The sequence below is a fragment of the Leopardus geoffroyi genome, chromosome D3, assembly GCF_018350155.1.
Source record: "Leopardus geoffroyi isolate Oge1 chromosome D3, O.geoffroyi_Oge1_pat1.0, whole genome shotgun sequence".
NCBI lineage: Eukaryota > Metazoa > Chordata > Mammalia > Carnivora > Felidae > Leopardus > Leopardus geoffroyi.
This window is the reverse complement of record NC_059339.1, coordinates 80,929,569-80,953,750: the sequence shown is the minus strand read 5'-3', so window position 1 is coordinate 80,953,750 and position 24,182 is coordinate 80,929,569. Positions and strand designations below refer to the sequence as shown.

The window sequence follows — 24,182 nt, the reverse complement described above, 5'->3', positions numbered from 1 at the left end:
TTTTGTTCCTCGCACATAGAGTCCTTTCTTCTTTGCTGGTCCAAATCCCATTATCTCTATTAAGACCTAGCTCATGACGTGTATAATCTCTTGAAGGAGCGTTCCTAAACTCTCCCCATCCTACCTTTGGATTCTGTTAGTAATAAATTGCTACTCCTATCTTAAAATCTTTACCCAAATTGCAAGCACATTCTGTTAATCTTGTTTAGATCATTTACACTGTAAGCTCTTCAAAGCAATATTACATTTTCTCCTGCGGCTGGCAGTGTGTGACCTCTCTTATTAGGTACTTGCTGAAGGCTCGAGAAATCAGGGTGTCAAGTCCTTATCTACTTCCTGGGTTATCTGTGAGATTTTTTATAAAATAGAGAATTTGAAGTGACTTTGTTCTTGCTGGTCTAGTGAAATGATAAATTTCAGTCTTGGTTACCAGGGACTGAAGGCCGAGGTACGCCAGCGCTGGCTCGTGTCAGCTTACGAGGACCAGTGCACATGTCTCCCCACCTGGGAGGTCCGGGAGCTCATGCCGGGAGCTTGAAATCTGCCGTGGCAAGAGGTGTCACACCACAGAGGTCAAGTTTCCGTTCACGTGACGCCACACAAAACACAGCGTGTCCGTAATTTAAACGGAAAAACTAATTTATTGCATTTGTAAAAACAAAATACAGAAGTTACATGTGTAGAGTCCTAAAAAGCATGTGATAAAATCCAGTACCCATGTATGATTTGTTTTAAAAACGTCACACACTAGGAACAGAAGGGAGCTTCTTAGTTTAAGAAAGGGCATCTACCAAGAAGAAAAAAGTGCTATAGCAGGCACCATACCTAATTGTGAATTTTTGAAAACTTTACCCCCCAGAGATCAGGAAAAAGATACTGGAGCCTGCTATCACCACTTCTTTTCAACTTTGGACAGGAGAGTCTAAGTTTAGGGATTAAAAACAAAGAAACAAAATTGTCCTTCGCAGGGGACATCGTATATGTAGCACATCCAAATTAATATAAACTCCGAATTTGAATTTAATGAGATGATAGGATGCAGAGTTAATAAAATCATGGTATTTATCTGAGCAACAATCAGGAACTGAAGTTAGGAAAATAATACCAATTGTAATAGCATCAGAAAGCACCCACTGCCTCAAAATAAATCTGAAAGATGTGCAGACCTTCCCATAGAAAGCTAGGACACATTACAAACGGAAGCTCAAGAATTAACACCTGAGTCAGTGGAGAGATGGGTCCTGTTCATGACTTGGAAGCCTGTGACCAAAATATCAGTTCTAACCCAGTTGATACTAGACTTTAGGTAATCCCAAATCTGGATCTGGGTGATACGTAGATCTGTCTGTATATCTACGTATATATTATCTATCTCTCTAAAAAGTAGATCCTTGATAAATTCATTGATGATTTAAAAATTTTGTAGTTTGAACCCATTTTTATAACAGTATATTTCTCCTAGCTGTATCTGTCCATATAAACATTCATCCAGATATCTGTACGTACACAGAGAAACATAACGAATTATTTTCACCTTGTGTTCATTATCTTATTTGTGGGTAGTGAGATTTTGGTTGATTTTTAAAATTTTCTCTATCTCTTTCATCTCCTATTTTCAGATGTCACCTTTTCAGTGAGGCAGTCCCTGCTCATCCTGTTGAAACTTGCAATCCCTCCTGATGCTCCTTATACCCATTCCCTGCCTTTATTTTCCTCTGTAGCACTTACCATGTAACATATTGTGTAGTGTACTGTTTTCCTTATTTGTAATTCCTCCTACTAACATGTATGTTCTGTGAGAGCTGGGATTTTGTCTTTTTTTTTTTTTTTTTTTTTTCCTTTGCTGTATTTCAATATCTGGAACAGTGCCTGGTGAGTGCTCAATAAATATTTATTGAGTGAATGAATCTTTGGATTTTTTCTAAGTTTTACTACTTTACAGTGTTTATAATTTTTGCCGCCCCCCCCCATTTTCACCTTTAAAAAAAAATTAAGAATGAAAACAGATACATCAAGAAATTAACAGTGGCTAAATTTGAGTGGTAGAAATATGGATACTTGTTAGTTTTTTTCTTTGTTTTCATTTTTATTTAAATTTCCCAGGGCACCTAGGTGGCTCCGTCAAGAGTCCAACTTGATTTCAGCTCAGGTCATGATCTCCAGGTTCCTGAGAATCAGGTGCCGCTTGGGGCTTTACGCTGACAGCACGGAGCCTACTTGGGATTCTCTCTTTCTCTCTCTCTCTCCTCTCTCTCTCTCAAAATAAATAAACACTTAAAAAAGAGGAGTTTTGGGGCACCTGGGTGGCTCAGTCGGTTAAGCGTCCGACTTCGGCTCAGGTCATGATCTCACGGTCCGTGAGTTCGAGCCCCACATCGGGCTCTATGCTGACAGCTCAGAGCCTGGAGCCTGCTTCAGATTCTGTGTCTCCCTCTCTCTCTGACCCTCCCCCGTTCATGCTGTGTCTCTGTCTCAAAAATAAAACATTAAAAAGTTAAAAAATAAAATAAAATAAAAAGAAGTTTTAGTTTCCCAAAATAAGTACAAGTTTTTAATTAAGAGTTACAGTCGGGGGGGGGGTGGGGGGTGCCTCGATGGCTCGCTTGGTTAAGAGCCTGGAGCCTGCTTCAGATTCTGTGTCTCCCTCTGTCTCTGCCCCTTCCCCCGCTCATGCTCTTTCTCAAAAAATAAACAAAAAAACCAACAACAACAAGGTACCATTAGGCTGACACCTGATCACAGGCATTTGTCTCCCCCTTGGGAACCCTATGAAACAACAGAACAGGTTTTAAGAAGAGAGAGGAGAAAGAGAGAACCAGGGCAACATACTCCTCAAACATGTACTTTGGAGGAGTGCTGTTCATCCAAACTGCCTTCCTGGTTTTGGGAATGCCCCTGGCCGCCTGCTGCAGAAACCACAGTGGGCACATCCTGTTTTTCTTCATCGTCTGGCAGGCATCACAGGGGCACCTGACTAGCCTTGGTTAACCAGGTGCCATCTAGGTCCATCCGTCTGGAGCACCACAAAGATGGCAGGACGTTAAAAGCAGGACTGTAGCAGCATCAGTATCATCCAACCCAATGGGAACCTGGTACCTGTGGTGAAACAGCTAATTACCTTACGGTTGCACGGAAGAAGTCCCCAGTGAGGACAAGACATTGGGGAACCACTTCATAGCTGCTGTAGAACAGAATGAAAGCACGAGAACTCGAAGGACTGCTAGTTGAGGTCAAGGCCAGGAGAGCAGCCCAAGGATCTTCTGGGACTAGGACTACAAACATATCCTGCATCCAGAGTACTAAAATAATCAAGTGAAACTTAATAGTTGATCCTTCAGGTTACCAAGTGATACCAGTTGAATTCAGATTCAACAAGTTTGGGTTTGGGGTTGGTAGTGGGGGGAGGTTATGTGAAGGTAAGGAAATTTGGGAGGGAAAGAGTAGGGTGCACAGTATTGGGATATGTGTATTTAGAAGGATGTGGGGGCTTCTGAGTCTCAGGAAATACTTGAGCATTGTGTGTGGGGATGGGGATTTTGGTGATCAGCCAAGAAAAGGAGAACCTAGTTTCAGATCGAATCTATTGATGTGAGTTCAGTCACAGACTGAATTTACTGTTTTGGTTTGAGCTGCTGGGAGGTGGTTTTAATTGTTTGCTTGGCCGCTTGAAGAAACAATTCAACAATCGACTCACTTGGAACTCCATTAATATGTAATGTAAAAGGAAGAACCCAACATCTTTAGGAGACAGAAATGCTGGTGTGGATTTCCCATGTGAGAACCATTCACAAGGCCTTACTGTTCCCAGAGAAGGTCAATAACCCAGTCCCTTAACCAAACCTTTGCTGGGTGAAAGGATGCTTTCCAAAGTGTTTTGCTGGCTTTTTGATGTCATCGGCGCTGGAACGATCCGATCCTTCGGTTGCAGAAGCCGAGTAGTGGCAGTTAACCATTACAAGCCAAGTGGGCTTAGCTCATGCAGGAGAGCTAGCCTGATCATCGGAATGGTCTTTGCCACGGAGATCGTAAGCAATAGTTCAGTGATGATGGGGCCTTAAACCCAAAGTAAGTGAAGGTGCTACTTCTTTAGTATAATCAAAAACCTCCCAAGTCTGGCCTCCAAGAAGCCTGACCATCATGGCTTAAAGCACTACTTTCTCTCTTGATTTCTGTGGCTCAGGAACTCCTCAGGTCTAGCTAGGAACCATTGTACAGTTGTGGTCAGACACTGGCTGGGGCTGAAAGACCAGAGGGCCGAGACATGTGGGGGCAGTAGGACACGTGCATGAAATCCCAGGGCCTCTCCAAGCCGTCTGCATGGGCTAGTTTGGGCTTCCACACAGCACGGTGGCCTCAGGGCAGTTAGGATGAAGGCTACAATATCAAGTATTCCAGAGAAGCAGAAACTATTCCCTTTAATGTTGGTCCTGGAAGTCACATAGTGTCACCTCTGCCGTACTCTACTGGTTGAAACAGTCACAAAAGCCCTCCAGTTTCAAGGGGAGAGGATATAGATCCCACCTGTCACTGGGAGAAACAGCAAGGTGACATTGTAAATAAGGCATTTGGGTTGAAAGAAGTCGTGGCCATTTTTCTGAAAAAAAATTACAAAAACCAAAGCTAAAAAATCGAGAATGATCATCTCTGGTGGAGTTGAGGGTTTGAGGGCCAGGGACTAATTTATATTACTGGCCCACTATATTTGTTTTTATAACCACATGCAGTTATTCTTTTGATTAAAAAATGAAAAAACATCAGAATCAAAAGACAAAGCAATTACACCATTAAAAAATTATCAGATATTATCTATGTAAGATAAGTAAGGGCATGACAGAAATCTAGTTTCACTTAGAACTTACATGTACTTGGCTTAGCTTCTAAGTCCCTGCCCTCAAGGAACGTAAACTTCAGTTAAACAGATCAACAAATGAATCAATTATACTGCAATGTTCTAAGTTCAATGGCAGATATGCAGAGGGCACAACTATGGAGGACAAACATCTAAAGAAGACTAGAAAAGAAGTAGAGGGGCAAAGAACCTTATTTGCCATCCTTGGGGGTTGAATATTACCTCAACTTTTTATTCTGAAACTAATAATGGAAAAGATTAAACATTGACCCTTCATTTTTAGGAGAAACAGTAGTTTATACCTAGTTAATGAGAGAAAACTGGTGTGTTTCTCTCTCTCCCACCGTCCCTCTCTCTGCAGAAGAATGCCAGCTAATAATGTAGAGAGGAGAACAAAACTTAAACCATCCTGTGGCAACCCCAATGAAATAATTGACCCAGGCAGCTATCATCAATGGATCCTAAAACTATCACGTGAAACAGAATATTTACATGGGATTTGTTTCCTGAATAACAAACCACTCAAAATCAATCAATGCCGGCTCAAAGTACCATTTATTTTTTCTCATGACTGCAAATTCAGCAGAACTCTGTGGAGCCTCTGTTCCACGTAGTGTTGGCTGGGGTGGTTTGACCAGGGCTGAGGAATTGAAGATGGCTTCACTCCTATTTCTAGTGCCTCCGGGTGGGCTGGCTGGGCCTCTCTCCGCTATGTGATCTCTCATCATTCAGTTGTCCAGCCTGAGTTTATTTGACGGCTTGAACCCAAGTGGAAAAAAAAGAAGCTTCAGGGCCTTTTAAGGCTTGGGCCCAGAAATAAGGAAATACCACTTCCACCACATAATGCCAGTCCAGATTCAAGGGATGAAAACTAGATTTCTACCTCTTGATGGGAGAAGCAGCATACGTTAACAGAAGTTGGAGGCATTATTGGTGACAATTTACCAACATTGCATGATGTCACTCCCAGATTATCTGCCGATTGCAAAGGGCAACATGATCTTTACAATGGAGAGATATGGTTGTTACCACCCTACCCAAGAAAGCAGATTAAGTTGAGTATCCTTATAGGGGAAAAACCGGCACGTGCTGCCGGGGGGGATCCAATACAAAATACAGTTACGAAGTGTTCCTACCAAAACTGTGTAATCTGAATCTAAACAAGCCACAGACCTAACTGCTGGCTTATAGGAAATTCGAGGGAGAGAGAAATAAATAACATCAGGAAGAACCAGTCAAAAGAGAATGTAGGGCATCTACTAGACAACTGGCCTGGTCTCCAAAAAGTCGATGCCATTAAACAAAACAAAATGTTGCAATATCAAAATGCTTTTGTATTTTTTTAAGTTTATTTATCTCGAGAGAGACAGAGACAGTGCAAGTGGGGGAGGGGAAGAAAGAGGAGAGAGAGAAAGGGAGGGGGAGAAAGAGAGAGAGAGAGAGAGAGAATCCTAAGCAGGCCCCACACACTGCCAGCACAGAGCCCAATGTGAGACTCGAACCCACAAAGCCTCAAGATCATGACCTGAGCCGAAACCAAGAGTCAGACGCTTGACCCACTGAGCCACCCAGGCATCCCGAGGCTTTTGGATTCTTAAATGCAACATAGGATGTCTTAGGCCATAAATAACTCCACTGACAATTTTATAGAAACCTTTGAAAGCTCCACATTAAAGAAGTGATGACAAGAAAAAGTATCACACCAAAGAGCTCTAGATGATTCAATTAAAACATTAAAACTGAAAATGGAGGAAACTGCTAGCGGCCACACGAGAGTGAACAGGGTGGTTTGTGGCACAGCACTGGCCCGTCAGAACAGCGGGCTGCTATCGACAGCCGCTCATCTCCAAGGTGATAACACACACACACACACACACACACACACACACCGCTTTCCACTAAAAGAGAACATTAGTCCTCATGGATTCCTTCCGGTAGAGGTTTGACTACAAAGTAGAGGAAACACCGACATTTTTCTATTACTTCGGGGATGTTGAAAGTATGGGTACTCAACGTATGCCAAGTCTACATCTCGGCCCACAGATTCCGGTAGGCAGAGAAGACCATACTTCTACATCACCATTAAACCAAATCCAAATCTGCGGTGCTGTCAGGGAAACCACTGTGAAGTCTGTATTAGGCCTCTTCGCCAAAGGGTTGCATTAAGGTCCAAGAGGCTCTCCCGGTGCTCAGACAGGAGACGGATCTCTCGTGCGCCAAGTCTAGTACAGGCATTCTTATTGCTTAAGTCCGCAGACGTCCTCAGCGCTTCCCTTCCACGCAGAGGAATCTTTGCAGAGGCTGGAAACCTCAGAGCCATCCTATCCCAGGTTTGGCCGCTGGTGGGTGTGGGCGGCTCCAACCTTCAGACCTGGTGAGGTGAGAAATTCTGTCCCCAGTCCTTCCAGGGGCCGACAAAATCTCTCTTTTTTCCGGTTGCTCTCAAAGTCTTTAGCTTAATCTCTTCGGTGACATGACAGATTAGGATTTGTTAGAGGGAGCCAGCAGAAAGGAAAATGTTTTGCCAGCCATTATGTTTTTGCCTGTCTACACAATGCAAGGGAAGGGAAAATCCAGACAGGAAAAATTAACGTCTTAATAAGGTCGCCACATATTGTGAGGTCATCCCAAGATGTGAGAAAAGTCTGGAGCCAAATCAGCTACCTCTCTGAGTGCTAGCATTAGAACTAATTTAAAATGTATTCTTTATTTTCTTATTTTTTTTAACTTTATGAAGTGAGCATTTGTTATTTTTACTGCAAAAGATACATGGCATAAAATGCACCACTTTTTTCTATTTTTAAGTGTACAATTCAGTAGCATTAAGTATATTCACAGTGTTGCAGAATCATCGCCACTTTCCATTTCCAGAATTTTCCTCAACCCGAACTGAAACTCTCTATTAAATAATAACTTCCCTTGGGGCGCCTGGGTGGCGCAGTCGGTTAAGCGTCCGACTTCAGCCAGGTCACGATCTCGCGGTCCGGGAGTTCGAGCCCCGCGTCGGGCTCTGGGCTGATGGCTCGGAGCCTGGAGCCTGTTTCCGATTCTGTGTCTCCCTCTCTCTCTGCCCCTCCCCCGTTCATGCTCTGTCTCTCTCTGTCCCAGAAATGAATAAACGTTGAAAAAAAAAAATTTTTAATAATAACTTCCCACCCCCCCTCTCCAGTCCCTGGTGACCACTATTCTGCTTTCTTCCTCTGTGAAATTGGCCTATTCTAAGTACCTCATATAAATGGACTCATTCACTATTTGTCCTTTTGTATGTGGCTTATTTCACTTGAGATAGTATCTCCAAGGTTCATCCATGTTGCGGCACATTTCGGAACTTCACTTTTTCAATCTGAATAATAGTCCATTGTGTGTACGTATATGCCACATTTTGCTTATCCATTTATCTGTCAATGAACATTTTAAGTTGTTTCCACCTTTGGCTATTGTGAGTAATGCTGTTAAGGTCACGGGTGTACAAGGATCTGTTTGAGTCTCTTTTGGGTATAAACCTAGGAGTGGAGTTGCTGGGTCATATGGTGATTCTGTGTTTAACTTTTTGAGAAACCACCACAGTGGCTGCGCCATTTTACATTCCTGCCGCCAATGCATGATCGCTCCAATTTCTCCACATCATCACCAACACTTATTATTTGGGTTTTGTCTAGATTTTTTTAAAGAACGAAAATGTGAAGTCTATTTGTTATTTTTCAAATCAGAAAAAAATGTTGGAATCAACAATTTTTAAAGACCAAGAATGAGGTGATAACCTGCTTTGGGGTGGTGACCGTAGGAATGTAACCCCGTTACAAACTTCTATGACTCATTCGGTCAGTCATGTCGAGATGATCTTTACGATTTTGATATGTTTTCACCATGGATTTTTTTGCATTAATTTTGTTGCTTTTGTAATATCGTCTTAAAACATTGTTTATCTTGATTACTGATTATTTTGGCATCCCATCAAACTTCGTGCCTGAGTCAAGTGCCCACATTTCTTCACCCTTATCTTGTCCTGCCGTGTTCAGAGACTGGAAGTACGGTTGAAGTTGCCAGAATTAATGTCAGATGTAGGGCTTTACCTTGCTAAACCTAGCAGATTAATAGCCACACATATTTCATGCTACAGATTTTGAGAAAAGAGCTCCTGCTGATGTGCAGAAAAGGGCCATTTAGTACTACCCGTAATGACAAAGAGTCGGCATTTGGAATTTCCTAAATGACTCATACCAAAAGTAAGATTTTTGCAGTGGGGTCTAAATTCTAACCAGGTTTATGTTACTTTTTGTATAATTCAAACGCTAGAATTTGAGGAAAGTACAAATTACATTTTATAATACCTAAGGGGCACCTGGGTAGCTTAGTCGGTTGAGAGTCTGACTCCTGATTTCAGCTCAGGTCATGATCTCAAGGTTGTGGGATTGGGCCCAGCACGAGCCTGCTTGGGAATCTCTCTCTCTCTTTCTCTCTCTCTCTCTGTCTCTCTCTCTCTTTCCCCCCTGTGCTGTCCCCACCCTCAAAATAAATAAATAAGCATTTAAAATAGGTAAGAAGGAAAGTTGTCAGAATAAGGGTTGGGTGACATTTGTTGTTAGAAGTAGAGTTCTCCAGAAGCCAACAAGAGGAGTTTGGGGGGCAAGAACTGGACAAAAAAAAAAAAAAAAAAGAAGTCAAAATCTACAATCCGGGCAGGGCTCAGCATGGATGGCTCATCTCTGCTCCATGAGGCATCACTGGGGGATGGAGGGTGAACTTTTGAAATGACTCACTCACTTGGCTGGCAAGTCTGTGTTAGCGATTGGGTGGGAACTCAACTGGGACTATGTTCTCTACAAGGACATCGCCACAGACTTCTTGAGCTTACTCAGAGCTTCATGGATCAGTTGTCGGGTTTCATGTCCCAAGAAAACCAGGGAGGAGCTACCTGGGCTTTTGGAGCCTGCTTTCGTAAGTCCTCCAGTGTCATTTCTGCCACAGTTGATTGGTCAAAGCAGTCCAAAGGCCAACCCAGGCTCAAGGGGAGGGGCTATAGACCCCACCATTCAATGGAATAAGTGTCACATTAGAAAAGAACATACTGGATTGGAGATGTTGTGGCAGCCATCTTTGGAAACTCTAGCTCACTACAAAAAATAATCCTCTACATGAATCACTTTTATGCATACTTTTAACAAAGAACCTAGCAGTTTTGTCATTCTTTTTCTCGAAATTATGTTTGTTCGGATTATATTTACTGTTTTTAAGCCTGTTGACTCTCATAGCAAATCATTAAAGCTTGTATTTTGTGTGTGTTTGTTTTCGTTAGTTCTCCTTCCATTTTTCTGATTGGTTTGCCGCAGAAAGGAACGATGAAAGGAAACAGGACATTCCACACTGTTTGAGAAGCACTGAAAGCCCTGATCTCAGCTGAGAGTGGAAAGGGCAGGGCCACCCGGTAGGTGCCAGCCAGCCCTGCCTAACACAGAATGCCCCAGAATACCCCGGGGCCCCAGAAGCAGCAAGCACAGTGGAAGCAGAAAAGAACGCAATCGTGTCATCACTCAGGAGTGTTATTTTCCCTCTTCCTTTTTTCAGGTCTGTTATTAGGAAAGTTTGTACTGTTTTGTTCGCCTCTGTAATTACACCTCATTTGGCCCCATATCCCTCTACTTCCTTTGATAATATCTTAGTCCTTTACCATAAACAATGATAAAAGGTACATACTTCCTCTTTCTTCCCCACTCACCTGATTTGAGTCAGTAACTCTTCATGTTTACCTTGATGGCGTTAAATGTTTATACTGCTCTTTTAAGTTTATTTATTTTGAGAGATTCAGAGACCGCGCGAGTGGGGCAGGGAGAGAGGGAGAGGGAGAATCCCAAGCAGGCTCAGAACTGTCAGCACAGAGCCCAACATGGGGCTCGAAACTGTGAGATCATGACCTAAGCGGAAGCCAGGTCAGACACTCCACCGACTGGGCCACCCAGGTGCCCCTAAATGTCTATACTTCTATTACTTGATGTGTCAGATTGAAATGATACCTTTGGATTTCAGTTACAAATGATGTAATTTATAAAGTCACGCCTACCTTCCACGTTTTCCTCCTTCCCCTTCTAAAATGCATGTCTTTTATTATTATTTCACATTGTTAAGGTATATATCAATTACAAAGCATTCTAGCCCCAACGTTTGTTTTAGTCTTTGTTCTACTGTTAAATATATCCATTTCTCAAAGTCTCCAAAGGCAGTGCTATATTTTTCCAGTCATCTTTCTGGCTGGCTACGTATTGAATATTTGTGTTCCCCGAAATTCTTTTTTTTTTTTTTTTTTTCAACGTTTATTTATTTTTGGGACAGAGAGAGACAGAGCATGAACGGGGGAGGGGCAGAGAGAGAGTGAGACACAGAATCGGAAACAGGCTCCAGGCTCTGAGCCATCAGCCCAGAGCCCGACGCGGGGCTCGAACTCACGGACCGCGAGATCGTGACCTGGCTGAAGTCGGACGCTTAACCGACTGCGCCACCCAGGCGCCCCTGAAATTCTTATGTTAAATCCTAATGCCCAACAGGATGGCATTTGGAGGTGGGCCTTTGAGAGGTGATTTTGGTCTCACGAATGGGATTAGTGCTCTTCTAAAAGAGACCCAGAGAGCTCCCTTCCTCCTTCCACCATGTGAGGACAGTGAAAAGCCACCACCTATGAACTAGGAAGTGAGCCCTTACCAAACACCACATCTGCCAGCACCTTGATTTTGGACTTCCCAGCCTCCAGAACTGTAAGAAATAAATCTCTGTTGTTTGTAAGCCACCCAGTCTGTGGTATTGTTTTAGAGCAGCCCGAGTGGGCTCATTGCCTTAACACTTTCCTCAAGGAACACTCACAGGAAAAACATTTCCTTAATTATTACACATTCGATGGGCGAAATACGGATTAGCTCGCTACAAAACCTTGGCTCGACATTCTTTCCTTGAGGATCTTACAGATGTCATTGTTCCCTCATGATGAATGTTACCATGGAGAAATCTGAAACTAGCTTGATTTCTTTTATAAATTAATGACCTGATTTTTTTTTTTTTTTTTTTTTTTTTTTTCTGACTGACCAATGTCTTCATTCTTCTTAAAATCCAGTGTTTTCTTTGGAGCGCCCACGTGGCTCACCCTTAAGTGTCCGACTTTGGCTCCGGTCAGCATTTCATGGCTTGTGAGTCATGGCTCGTGAGTTCGAGCCCCACGTGGAGCTCTGTGCTGACAGCTCAGAGCTTGGAGCCTGCTTCGGATTCTGTCTCCGTCTCTCTCCTCTCCCCCTCTTGTGCACTGTCTATCTCTCTCTAGAGAGAATGTTTGAACAGACTCTGTAAAGTGCTTACATCTCCTTTATGTGAAGGTACTAGAGGGATGGATTTTGTGTCTGACTGGGGAAAGTTTCCTCTACCTAGTGCTATAAAACAGAGGGCAGGTAAACCTGTCCTTTCACGCAATGTTGGCTGAGCATCCTAACTGGGAACCAAGAACCTTGCACAAGCCCACACAGGTTGTTGATTTTAAACAGTATGGGATACCTGCTAGACAAAACATGTTACAAGACCTGGTTTATTTGGATTTTGCAGGGTGCATATTCCACATCTGGAAATCTTCCTAAGATCTTACCCCTCCAACCACTTGGAAGCAGTCTTGGAATCTTTACCCAGACTGGGGCTCACAGCAAGAGGCTGTGAGCACCACCTATTAATGACTGCCGAGAGTCTGGACAGAAGATTTCCATTTCAGAGGCAATTACGACCTTGGTATTGGACTATCTTGCTAATGGCCCCGGTGACTGAAGAACATGAAATAATCTTGAAACCTGAAATACACATAATGTCTTAGGTGACCTTGGAGAAACACTCTAATGGAGAAGGCAATGCCCAGAAGAGTGCCGTGGTAAAACGGGGCTGGTTTTGCGGGAACGTGGAACCAGGGTATGCAAGGATATACACATATGTTCATAAGCAGCTGGAATTATTTCCCCTAAGGCCAACTCGGGAATCATGCGAGAAATTGCTCGCCCTATAGCCACTTGGGCAGTGCTGTCTATTAACCAAAAAAGAGCTGCTTGGTTTACAGATGTCAGTTTCAAGGTGAATGGATAGCATGGTGTTTGGAAGACTGCCAAATGAAGATAAAAACAAATGAGTTCAGTGGCTGAATTCCACGATGTGATCCCTATGTTAGGGTTTTTGGGTTTTTTTCATGTTTATTTTTGAGAGAGAGAGAGACAGACAGACAGACAGAGCATGAACAGGGGAGGAGCAGAGAGACAGGGAGGCACAGAATCCGAAGCAGGCTCCAGGCTCCCAGCTGTCAGCACAGAGCCCGACGCGGGGCTGGAACTCACAAACAGCGAGATCATGACCTGGGCTGAAGTCGGACCCTCAACCAACTGAGCCACCCAGGCGCCCCTCTATGTTAGGGTTTTGAACCAACTCATGGGCAACAGCTAATGTCTTGGCTATGTGGTTAAGTAGAAGAACAATGGAAAATTTGCTTATTAAAGGGATGCCTGTTGGGGGGCACTGCCCTGCGGAAATGACTATGGGCATTCAGGGGTACATTAAAGTGGGGCATGTCACTGTCCATCAGAAGAACCTCCTTGTAGGACTGGGAGGGGACTGGAACCAGCAAGTGGATATCCTGGTGTGCTCACTTGAGGCAGCCCCCTGGGCCCACGGAATGAGTGGATATGGGGGGTTCAGCAGTGCAGAGATGGGACAAATCTAGACATCGTCCTCTCAAACCCTCTGGAGCACAAAATGCCAAGAAGAACTTTGTTGTGGGCCAGCAAAAATGATGGAGGCTACAGATGGCTGTGGGGCAGATTCCCTGGGGGAAAGGCCCGATGCAGAGCTGGCGGCTGGACTGATGCTGGGAGCCCTGGAAGGTTACAAATGGGTTTTGGTTGGAATAGACACACTCTGGACCGGGTTTTCCATGCCTAGAGGCAGATGCAAATGCTCAACATACTATAAAAAGACTGGACCAGAAGCTATTGCACCAGTCTGGACCACCAAGTCCCATTTCTTCAGACCAAAGAACACACTTCATAGCCCAGAGTGTCCAACAATGAACAAACAGATATCACATCAAATGGACGAGTCAGGTTGCATATCTTGAGTAAAGGTATAACCGAGAATTGGAACAGGCAATTGGAACATTGGTTGTCTAAAATGGGGGACGGAGAAAAAATAAAATGGGGGAGGGAGAGATAAGGCATGAAGGGCTGACTTACGTATCTTCATGAGGGTGTTGCTTACTCGGTAGATTTCTCTGCTTTTCTGGGGGGTCTGCAGAAGGGGTGAGGGAGAACGCTGGTATGACTGTGTAGCTCTTCCCATGGAGAGAAGACAGTATGAGTATAGTTTTTGCTTTTTATTCCTCCACATTGCCTCAACTTTCTTATTTTTCTTCCTGATGCAGTGGTCCCAAGGACCAGGGCTTCAATTGCAAGTGCTAGAACCAAGTGCTAGAACCTAAGCAAGAAACTATGGCTATATTTTTAAACCATTACACTAGAATTCCCAAGACATTGACGGGGTGGATTATGCTTTCACTCCATCTGGCAAAATTGGAATTGATAGCAAATGGAGCCGTGCCGCCTGGTGGTCGAGAAAGCCCACAAGTTATGCAGCTCTGTTCACCTTACCTTGTATGAAGGGGAATGGACTGAGGGGGGTGCATTTCCTCAAGTAGTGTCAGTGCAGGCAATCAGGAACAGCGTATCACCGGGCTGAACTTCGCGCGCGTTCCTTCCAACAGTAGATAGTCTGAATAAAAATAAATCACAAATAGAGAGAAGGAGAAATAGTAGCTAAGGGCAAAAGAACAAATAAATAGGCTATGCCACAAGAAAAATCCAGTATTACATTAACACCTTGCGGGGTGGGGGTGGGAGCTCGGAGCAAGAGACGAGACGGTCTCCTAAGAGCCCTCAGTAGACGTCTCTGGGGGTGGAGACCTCTCCTGTTTCTAGAAACTGATGAGTTGAATGGAAACCTGCAAACCTGAGTGGGAATGCTTTGGGACCCATTGTGGTCGTATGACATGATGACGAGTTGGGCCGGTTGTTGATGATTGAGTGGAATTTCAGTAATACGCCACCGTCTTGTGACTCTTACCCTTCAGGTTACGTCCACTCCCCACACTGTGATGTGGTGTAACGTTGGTACCGTGTCACCGGGAAGATTGCACCGCTGATATTGATAGTCTGAAAACTGAGTTAAGAGCCTCCTACTCCACGCTGCCACCTCCAAACGTTAGGGCATATGTTTATTTTGCTGCAGGAGAGCTTTGGATAAAGGCCAGGTGGTGCAGTAAAGAATTTGGGCTTGCCTGAAGAGGAGGTCTGGCCTTTGTCTTTGCCTTCTGGGAGGTAATCTATGCCGCACCTGATAAAAGCGTCTTTGTTTAGGCGAGGGCAGGCCAATCTGTACTCTAAGGTGGAGGCTGGTCGTGCCAGAAAGACCCATCCAGGTGATGTAGCCGGGAGATCCCGTCATGCATCGTCAAGTTGACCTGAAGACTGACTTCAGCCACAAGAGCAATCAATCAATCAGTCACGCCCACATCCTGGAAGCTCCAATAAACACTGAACAGCAGACAAGCCTCCCTGGTTTGCAATCCTCACACACCCAGGCTGGGCGTGTCACACGCCCTGACTGCATGGGAGGCGACGGCAGCTTGGCGTGTGGAGGCCCCCACACTTTGCCCTCTGCACTTTTCCCTTAGCTGGCTTCATCAGGAACCACAGCCACGGGGAGTGCCTCTGTGAGTTCTGGGAGGCCTTCCAGAGAATTATCAAAAGTGAAGGTGGTTTGGGAGCCCCCAGTTTTGTTTGTTTAATGTTTATTTGTTTATTTTCTGAGAAAGAGAGAGAAAGAGAGAGCAAACCATGGAGGGGCAGAGAGAGAGGGAGAGAGAGAGAGAGAGAGAGATAGAGAGAGAGAGAGGAGACTCCGCAAGAGTCAGATGTTCAACTGACTGAGCCACGCAGGCACCCCTGTTTTTTTTATTTTTAATTTGTTTATATTTGGGGGGGAACCCCCAAATTTGTAATTGGGGTCAGAAGTCCTGAGGCCTGTGCCCTCAAAACTTGCAATTTGCCTAACTCGGGACAACACAATTAAGAAGAAAAAGTAAGATCAGTTCCTTTGCCCCTGAGCTCCTTCTTTCTTTTTTTAATGTTTGTTTATTTTGAGAGAGGGAGAGAGAGGGGTTAGGTAGGGAAAGAGAGAAGAGAGAGAGAGAATCCCAAGCAGGCTTCACACTGTCAGCACAGAGCCAGACTTGGGGCTTGATCCCACGATCTGTGAGATCACGATCTGAGCCGAGATGAAGAGTTGGAGGCTTAACCGACTGAGCCTCACAGGCGCCCGTCCTTCGTATTTCTAAAAACAACAACAGAAAGGAAAAGCAAGCAAGCAAACAAAAACATATACCTTATGCAAATCAAAACCACGATGAAATATCACACCCACTAGAAAGGCTATCGTTAAAAAGATAGATGATAACAAGTGTCGGTGAGGATATGGAGAAATTGGAACCCTCATGTATTGTTGCTGGGAATATAAAATGGTGTGGCTGCTTTGGAAAACATCTGGCAGTTCAGGTTAAACATGCCCCAACAATTCTACTCCTGGGTATATACCCAGGAGAAATGAAAGCATATATCCACACAAAATCTTGCACCCGAATGTTCACCGCAGTATTATTCATAATAGCCCCCAAATGGAAACAACCCATATGTCCATCAGTTGATGATGGGATAAATGAAAAGTGGTATATTTATTCAATGGAATACAAGTTGTTGATAGAAAGAATGAAGTACCAATACATGTATAACATGAACGTCGAAAACATAAAATGAAATAAGCCCGACAGAAAAGGCTGCATATCATAGAATTCCGTTTATATGAAATATCCAGGTTAGGCAGATCTATAGAGACAGAAAGATGGGTGAGAGCCAACGGCTGGGCGCGGGTTGGGAGGAACCCGGCGTGGCTGTTGATGGGTACAAGCGATTTTGTGTAACCAAATGTCCTAAAATTGATCCTGGTGGTGGTTGCGCAGGTCTGTGACTATACTAAAACCCACTTACTATGCACTTTAAATCGGTGAATCGTATGGGTTGTGAATTAGATCTCCATAAAGCTGTTTTTGTTTTGTTTTGTTTTGGAACCCAGCCTTGGGAAAGGAAATGCGACCTGAGGGGTGCGTTAAACTCCGCGGTAAAGCTTTCCCGGTCCAGTGAAACGCGACGGTGGGCTGCGACCAAGTTCGGAGCACGCCGAGAAAGCTTGACATGGGGCCGGGATGTCAGCTGACTCCCGGGGCTCCCACGCTGCGACAGGGGCTGCCGGTCCCCGCGCGGGCGTTCCGAGCGCCCGGGATCGCGTCGCCCCCGCGCCTCCCGCGGCCGCCCCGCGCGAGGGCGGAACCCGGCCCGGAGCGGCTCCCACCGCCCCCGCCCCGCTCCCCCTCCCCCACCCCCGACGCGGCTCTGGGAGGCCTGGAAACCGGCCTCCGCGGTCCTAAGACGCACCCCGCCCCCGCCCCGGAGCGTCACCCGGCCCTTCGGGAGGCGCTCGCAGGTGGCGCCGCCAGGGCCCTCAGCCGCGCGCTCGGGGCCAGCCCCTCCCCCGGGAGGTCGCGGGCCGCGTCCGACCCTCGGGGACAGGCCCCGGCCCCCCGCCTCCGGGAAGCGCCGCCCCGCCGCGGTCGCGCCCTCTGCCGGCTCCGCCTCTTCCCCTCCGGCCGCCGCCCCGCCCCGCGCCGGCCGCGAACCCAAACAGCGGCTCTCGCTGCGCGCGGCCGCGCGTGATCGCCGCGCCGCCGAGCCCCGCGCGCCCGCCCGCCCGGCCCGGCCCGGCCCGGCCCCGCCGAGCGATGCTGCTGCTGGCGGCCGCCTTCCTCGTGGCGTTCGTGCTGCTGCTCTACATGGTGTCTCCGCTCATCAGCCCCAAGCCCCTCGCCCTGCCCGGGGCGCATGTGGTGGTGAGTGGCCTCCTGTTGCTGCGCCGCCGCCGCCCGGCCCGCTCGGCCGCCCCGAGCCCGCCCCCTGGCGCGCCGGCCCGTGCCCGAGGCCCGGCCGCCCGCGTCCCTTTCTCCGCGGAGGGCCACCTGCCGCCGCGCGGCCCGGCCGGGTCCCTGCCGGGGGGGGGGGCCGCGAGGACCTGCCCTCCGCCGCATCTGGCCCTCGCGGGGCCGGAGGGCGGGGTGCCGGGGCGCCGGGGGTTCGGGGGCCGCTCGTTAATCCCCGGGGCATCCGTGGGTTGTGGATATTTTTGTCCTCGGTTTTCCCGATGAGTCAACTGAGGAACAGAGAGGCTGAGAAACTTTGCCAAGGACACCGCGGTCGGCGGCCGCGCGGGGCGAGGCGCGCGGTCCCGGCCGGGTCGCGGGGAGGCGGGCGGCGGGGAAGGGGTCCCGGCCGCCGGGACCCGCCGGGGCAGCTCGGACCGGGAAGACGGCCTGTGCCCGTGACAGAAAGAGCAGTTGCCGGAGGAATCCAGGAAGTGACTCACCTGGGGGGAAAACCGCTCCGAACCCAGTAGGCTGGCAGTCAGTCCTAGCTGGGCGGTGTTGGGACGCTTCTGTCGTGTCTGCACCGCCTGGCTCTCGGAGCTCAGCCCGGGGTCGGCTGATCGCCGTTTCAGTGCAGCCCTCTGCCATCATTTCAGAGCCCGAGGGATGAGCTAACCGAGCTGCCGGTGCTCTAGGAATTAAGGGACTGTGCATGGGTTTGGTTTGTTTCTTACCGGAAGCTCGTGGCTTCAGAGATCCCTTTTCTGCAGGTGTGGGAACCTTCCTCACCTGCGCCCAGCACTTGGCCGCTTGCCGTGGCTTTCTCTTCCGTTTTCGTATTTTGATCTCACCGCACCGAGGTGGCAGGTTATTGAATAAGGAGCGTTAGTTACTAAGCTGGCCGCACAAATCCTTCTGGTGCCCGAGGTGACACATGCGTGTGTCCGCTGAGATGGAGCCTCCCCACTGAGCTGTCTGTCCTAGGATGGGATGGCCTTTCATTTTAATGTGCTTTAAATCTGGACAAGCATCTGTGAATTAGAAAACGTATTTTTCTTTAGATTGTCCTTTGCGAAACTACTAGTGAATTTCCAACTCCTGCTCTTCCTGATGTAGAAGACAGATGAGGTTAGTGTACATTCGTTTAAAAAGAAGAGAGAAGGAAAACTTTACACTTATGCCAGATTCTGAAAGTGTCAGATCCACAAGAGAACTTCTGCCTCAGAAGCATGGCTTTAAAAGTTGGAATCTTTTGGAGCGTATGTTTGCAGAGCGTAACTTGGAAAAAAGGTAAAGCCACAAGCAAGCATGAACAGTGTGATTCAGTATTTCTAAGGGAGTTTCACTTGACCTTGACTCTAGTCCTTCTAGCCTCATGGCGCTGCAGGCCATTAGTGAGGTAACGAGTCCGTTGGGGTAAAGGAAGAAGAATTTCTTATTTTCGCCATCCTGTTTTGATATGCCACAATAAATAATGTGAGGACGACATGAATAATTCACATGATGTCACCATCTGTCTTCTTTTCTAATGTCACAAGATGAGGGAAAGCACAATTCTTTCTCTTGAGATTTGTTAGGACCGGACCAGGTGGTGTTAGGAGAGGGAGCTAACATTTAGAGTGTCTGCTTATGTGAAAAAAGGAGCGGACTTAGGTCTTAATTATTTATTGTTGTTCTTTTCAGAACAGTTCTTAATATGCTGGTGTTATCTCCCTAATGATAGCAGTAAAACTGCAGAAGTGTTACAGGGTCTGTACTTACTTTTTAAAAACTGTTTCATCGACTTGGTGAGAACTGGAAAATCAGGTCCTCCCATTTTGGGGGCTGGCTGGGAGCGGTTCTTGCCCTCAGTAAGAGTTGCAGGATGTGATTAAAGAGATAGTAATATTTATTTTTTTTTTAAAGTTTATTTATTTTTGACAGAGAGAGAGGCAGAGAATGAGCAGGGGAGAGGCAGAGAGAGATGGAGACGCAGACTCGGAAGCAGGCTCCAGGCTCTGAATTGTCAGCGCAGAGCCTGACGCGGGGCTCGAACTCACAAACTGCGAGATCATGACCTGAGCCGAAGTCAGATGCTCAACCAACTGAGCTACCCAGGCGCCCCAAGAGATAGTAATATTTAAACAATATTTTGCATTGAACAGTAAGAGGCAGTGCTAAGGAAAGGAAATTAAACTATTATCTTTAGTGACCCACATCTGGACTCAGTTTACCAATTGTCAGGCAACTCAATCCGTATGTCCCACTTTTCTCAGCCTGTAGGAAGATCTCTTCTATTTTCTTGTACCACTCAGCATAACATAGCCTAGACTTGGTTTATGTCTATTCTTAGATGCCTTTGAAGAATTAGCTTGATTAGAAGGTTCGTTTCCCATGAGCTCTGACCCAAGGATTGTGTCTTAACCTTGCTGTTGTGGAAAAAACTTACAAGTGATCACGCTGAGCCGTTCTTGGCTGTGCAGTAAATGTGCACAGCTAGCTTACCTCTCGCAGTCTAGAAGAAGGACAGCAATAACAATAGCACTTTAGAGCATATAAATTTTCTCATCAACCTCCTAACTTCAACTTCCGTTAATTTATTGAATAACAAACAGGGACGCTTTACTTACAACTTTTTGGGGCATTGTATTTTTCAGAGAAATGGTACCGTGCACCATTTTGCAAATTAATGTAGGCCGAGTGCTAATTTAGCAACTGTTTATGCCAGGTTCTGTGCTCACAGTGAGGGAGATAAATTGGACTCGGTGCTCGTCCTCAAGGAGCTTATAGTCAGGTGAGGGAGCTAAGACACGTGCACAAAGTAGAAAGTGACAGGTAAAGGAAGGACAGGACTGGGTGGCAGGAAAGCTTCTTGGAGGAGAGGACATTGGAACTGGCCTCTGCAGGGTGGGTAGGATTTGGATCGATAGGTATGTGGGGGGTTGTAGGGTGGAGGGACATCGAGGTGGCAGCAGTCCCATCATACGGCAGCTGGGGTCCTGTCAATTGCTACGGAAATGGAATGTCTGGTGGAAATTAGTAAGGCAAAGCCACCGTGAGACATCTCAGCAGCCAAGAGCTCCTCAGAGGCCACTGTTAGTTGGGGCAACAGGTAGGTTTTTACAGTAGCCTTCTGTAGATAATTAGTTAATTATCTGCCAAGGAAATCTCTTCCATAATGAGGACTTGAGGCTAAAGAGAAGTTGGGGAGCCTAAGCCCCCAAGAGATTGGTACATTGTGTCGGAGTGGCTTCACGATGGTTTTAAAGTCATTGAGATGGGGCCAAAGATGTTCATTACAGCATGATATATAGCTGGCAGTAAAATATTTGAAATAAGCCAAATGTCCGGTGGAGGGAAATGGTCAATTAAGTTTTAATACAGCTCCTTAATGTAATATTATGAAGCCTTTTAGTTTTTTGGGCATAAGATATCTATCTATATATAGATATATGTTATAAGATATATCTCTATATATAGATATGTATCTTAGGATGTGATACCATGAAAGGACAGGTTCCCCTCTGATACTTCTCCACTTCCTTCACCAGACAACCCCGGGCCCCCCACTCTCTTGACCATGTTGTATAATTTGCGTAGTAAAAATGACTAGGACGATAGTGTTGCATTTGTCTTACTGAGCTTAATATATATTGAGTCCTTCCTATAGGCGGGGCACTGTGCTAAGTGCTAGGAATATAGTGGGGAGCAGAACTAGAGTTGGTATTTTTGTGGTGTTTAGGAGGCTGTGATAGGAGAGATGATTGTGAATCAAATAATCGCACAAATACACGCATGGCTGTTTGATTATGTGAGCGCCATTGAGTAAAGGACAAAGAATGTAGTGCTGAAAAGTGGATTGAGGTTGGGGAAGGGGCAGTGAGTGAAGGTTTTGCTGAGGAAGTGATGTGTGAGCTGAGATTTAATAGGTGAGTGGGGTGCCAGCTAGGTGAAAAGGAGGGGAAGAACATTCCTGGCTGGGAAATAGAATGTGCAAAGATCCTGGGGTTGGAGGGAGCATGGAACTCAAAACAGTCAGTAGGGCTGAGCTATAGAATGTGAGGGGCAGAATAGCCCAAGAAGAAAAAACTTTACTGTTCAATATTTCCATGTGATCATATATTACTTTTATAGTAAACAGTCTCATAAAATCTCAGAAGAGCTAAGTTGGTGGCTATTCTTTTCGTCTCTTGTGGAGATTGTCATATAGAAGATATGTAAGTAAGGAAATAAGATTCATTTGGATTTGGACCCAGAGGTAGATTAATGTATTATTTATTAGCTCGATGTATAGGGCACTTGCCCTCCAGTGAACTCAGAAAAATATGGGTGGGCAATTTATAATTCAGTACCAAAAACAGTCAAAGCAGCAGGACCCGTGGACAGCAAAATCTTTCATGTTTGTACTTACTTCATTCATTCACCCCAGGATGTAGAAACTACAGTAGCTGAAAATCTGGTTCACTTGCACTCTCTCTCTCTGTCTCTCAAAAATACATAAACGTTGGAAAAATTTTAAAAATCTCGTTCTTGTAGATTGGGTTTTAGAGCCCATCGTAGTTGTTTTGTTTGTTCTTTAATTTTTTTAATGTTTTATTTATTTATTTTTTTGAGAGAGAGAAAGACAGAGTGTGAATAGGGGAGGGACAGAGAGAAAGGGAGACATAGAATCTAAAGCAGGCTCCCAGTCCCAAGCTGTCAGAGCCCGACGCAGGGCTTGAACCCATAAACTGCGAGATCGTGACCTGAGCCAAAGTCAGACGCCCAACCGACTGAGCCCCCCAGGCGCCCCTGTTTGTTTTGTTTTTTAATGTTTATTTATTTTGAGAGAGAGAGAGAGCGCGCGTGTGCAAGTGGGGAAGGGACACAGAATGAGAGAAAGAGAGAATCCCAAGCAGGATCTTCACGTCAGCACAGAGCCCCATGTGGGGCTTGAACTCACCAACTGTGAGCTCATGACCTGAGCCAATAGCAAGAGTCGGACGCTTAACCAGCTGAGCCACCCAAGTGCCCCCCAGTGTAAACGAACCTCCCACAGAAGGGAAATTTCAAGAGCCAAGAAGATTTTATTATTTTTGCTTCTAGGTTACAGGAGGCTCCAGCGGCATTGGGAAGTGTATTGCTATCGAGTGCTATAAACAAGGAGCGTTTATAACTCTGGTGGCACGAAATGAGGTAAGTCTCCTGGGTGTGTTGTTCCTAACTTACTTCTTCAGCTTTAGGTTAGTCAGGGGCTGTGCAGATGTCCCAGCGTTCACACCTGCGCTAGGAATCGCTCCTCTCCCTGGATCAAGGTGTGACTTTTGAACCATTGGTTATTTCTCACATTCAGGGCAAAAAGATTTTTTGGTTGAAGTCGGGTCAGTTCCACAAATAATTTATTTAGTTTCAACAACTGTTAGGCAACATCAGAGGCAATGCACATTGAGATGGGAGAGGCCACAGACCGTCCGGGGCATACGTCCCTGGCCTTGGGGAGCCGGGCTGGGCCCCCACCTGCCCTCGGGTGGCGGCTCAGCCGGTCGCGGAGCTGATAACGCGAGTCCAGGAGGACGTGCAGGTGTTTCTGCGTAATTTGCTTATGACATGACGCACGTCTCTAGTGAAATCCAGGCTCCTCGGGGGCCTCTTGTTCCTCCCCAGCAGTTTAGCAAAATGTGTGTTTTTTCTGTGTCAAGTCAACACGAAGTCTGTTTTTTCTTTTCTTTTCTTTTCTTTTCTTTTCTTTTCTTTTCTTTTCTTTTCTTTTCTTTTCTTTTCTTTTCTTTTCTTTTCTTTTCTTTTCTTTTCTTTTCTTTTTCCTTTCCTTTTCTTTTCTCTCTTCTCTTCTCTTCTCTTCTCTTCTCTTCTCTTCTCTTCTCTTCTCTTCTCTTCTCTTCTCTTCTCTTCTCTTCTCTTTTTTTCCCCCAGGGTCTGTTATTCTTGCTAAAGTTGCTTCCTCAGCCAAAGCAGTCACATTGTATTCACACGAACAGTTGTGGGGTCCTCTTGCTCCAGGGAGAGCGGGGGGAGGTGACCATGACTGCATTGTGCCCCGCCGTTATTCTGTGCTGGGCATCATGCTTGGCTCGTGGTTGTGGAAAGAAGAAACAAGGCAGGAATGGGCTGCCTGGGGGTGTTGGCTTCACATAGGCCACAGGAGGGCACAGCAGGGTGACCACTCGGGTGGGGGTGCACAGCTGCCAGGGAGGGCCTCTGGGGGAACTGTTTCAACAACGGCACAGAAGTAGGCTTCGATGTTCGTAATTTCTTCTTAAACTCAAGAAGGGCAGAATTGCTACCTTTCGTGGGTATCCTGACGTCCCTAACCATGCATTTGTTTTGGCG

General features: G+C 46.1%; 1 protein-coding gene and 1 long non-coding RNA gene across 7 annotated transcripts in view; one reads left to right on the top strand and one right to left on the bottom strand.

The window, feature by feature from the left end:
* Nucleotides 1-18,712, bottom strand: part of LOC123588209 — a 28,386-nt gene extending 9,674 nt beyond the window's left edge. Inside the window, exons 1-4 of one of the 5 annotated variants that reach the window (XR_006707752.1) lie at nucleotides 18,611-18,712; nucleotides 14,500-14,620; nucleotides 14,086-14,183; nucleotides 5,388-5,607 (exon numbers count right to left, since the gene is read on the bottom strand). This is a non-coding gene — a long non-coding RNA (uncharacterized LOC123588209). Of the gene's footprint in view, nucleotides 1-5,387; nucleotides 5,608-14,085; nucleotides 14,184-14,499; nucleotides 14,621-14,857; nucleotides 15,771-18,376; nucleotides 18,495-18,610 lie in introns of those variants that run through there. The other 4 variants (XR_006707751.1, XR_006707749.1, XR_006707750.1 and 1 more) reach the window with 4 other exon arrangements.
* KDSR (3-ketodihydrosphingosine reductase) overlaps nucleotides 17,580-24,182 on the top strand; it is a 39,964-nt gene continuing 33,361 nt past the window's right edge. Inside the window, exons 1-2 of one of the 2 annotated variants that reach the window (XM_045458728.1) lie at nucleotides 17,580-17,846; nucleotides 22,941-23,030. In XM_045458728.1, the coding sequence (XP_045314684.1) occupies nucleotides 17,739-17,846; nucleotides 22,941-23,030 (198 nt within the window). In that variant the 5' untranslated portion in view covers nucleotides 17,580-17,738. The remainder of the gene's footprint in view (nucleotides 17,847-22,940; nucleotides 23,031-24,182) is intronic. The other variant, XM_045458727.1, reaches the window with a different exon arrangement.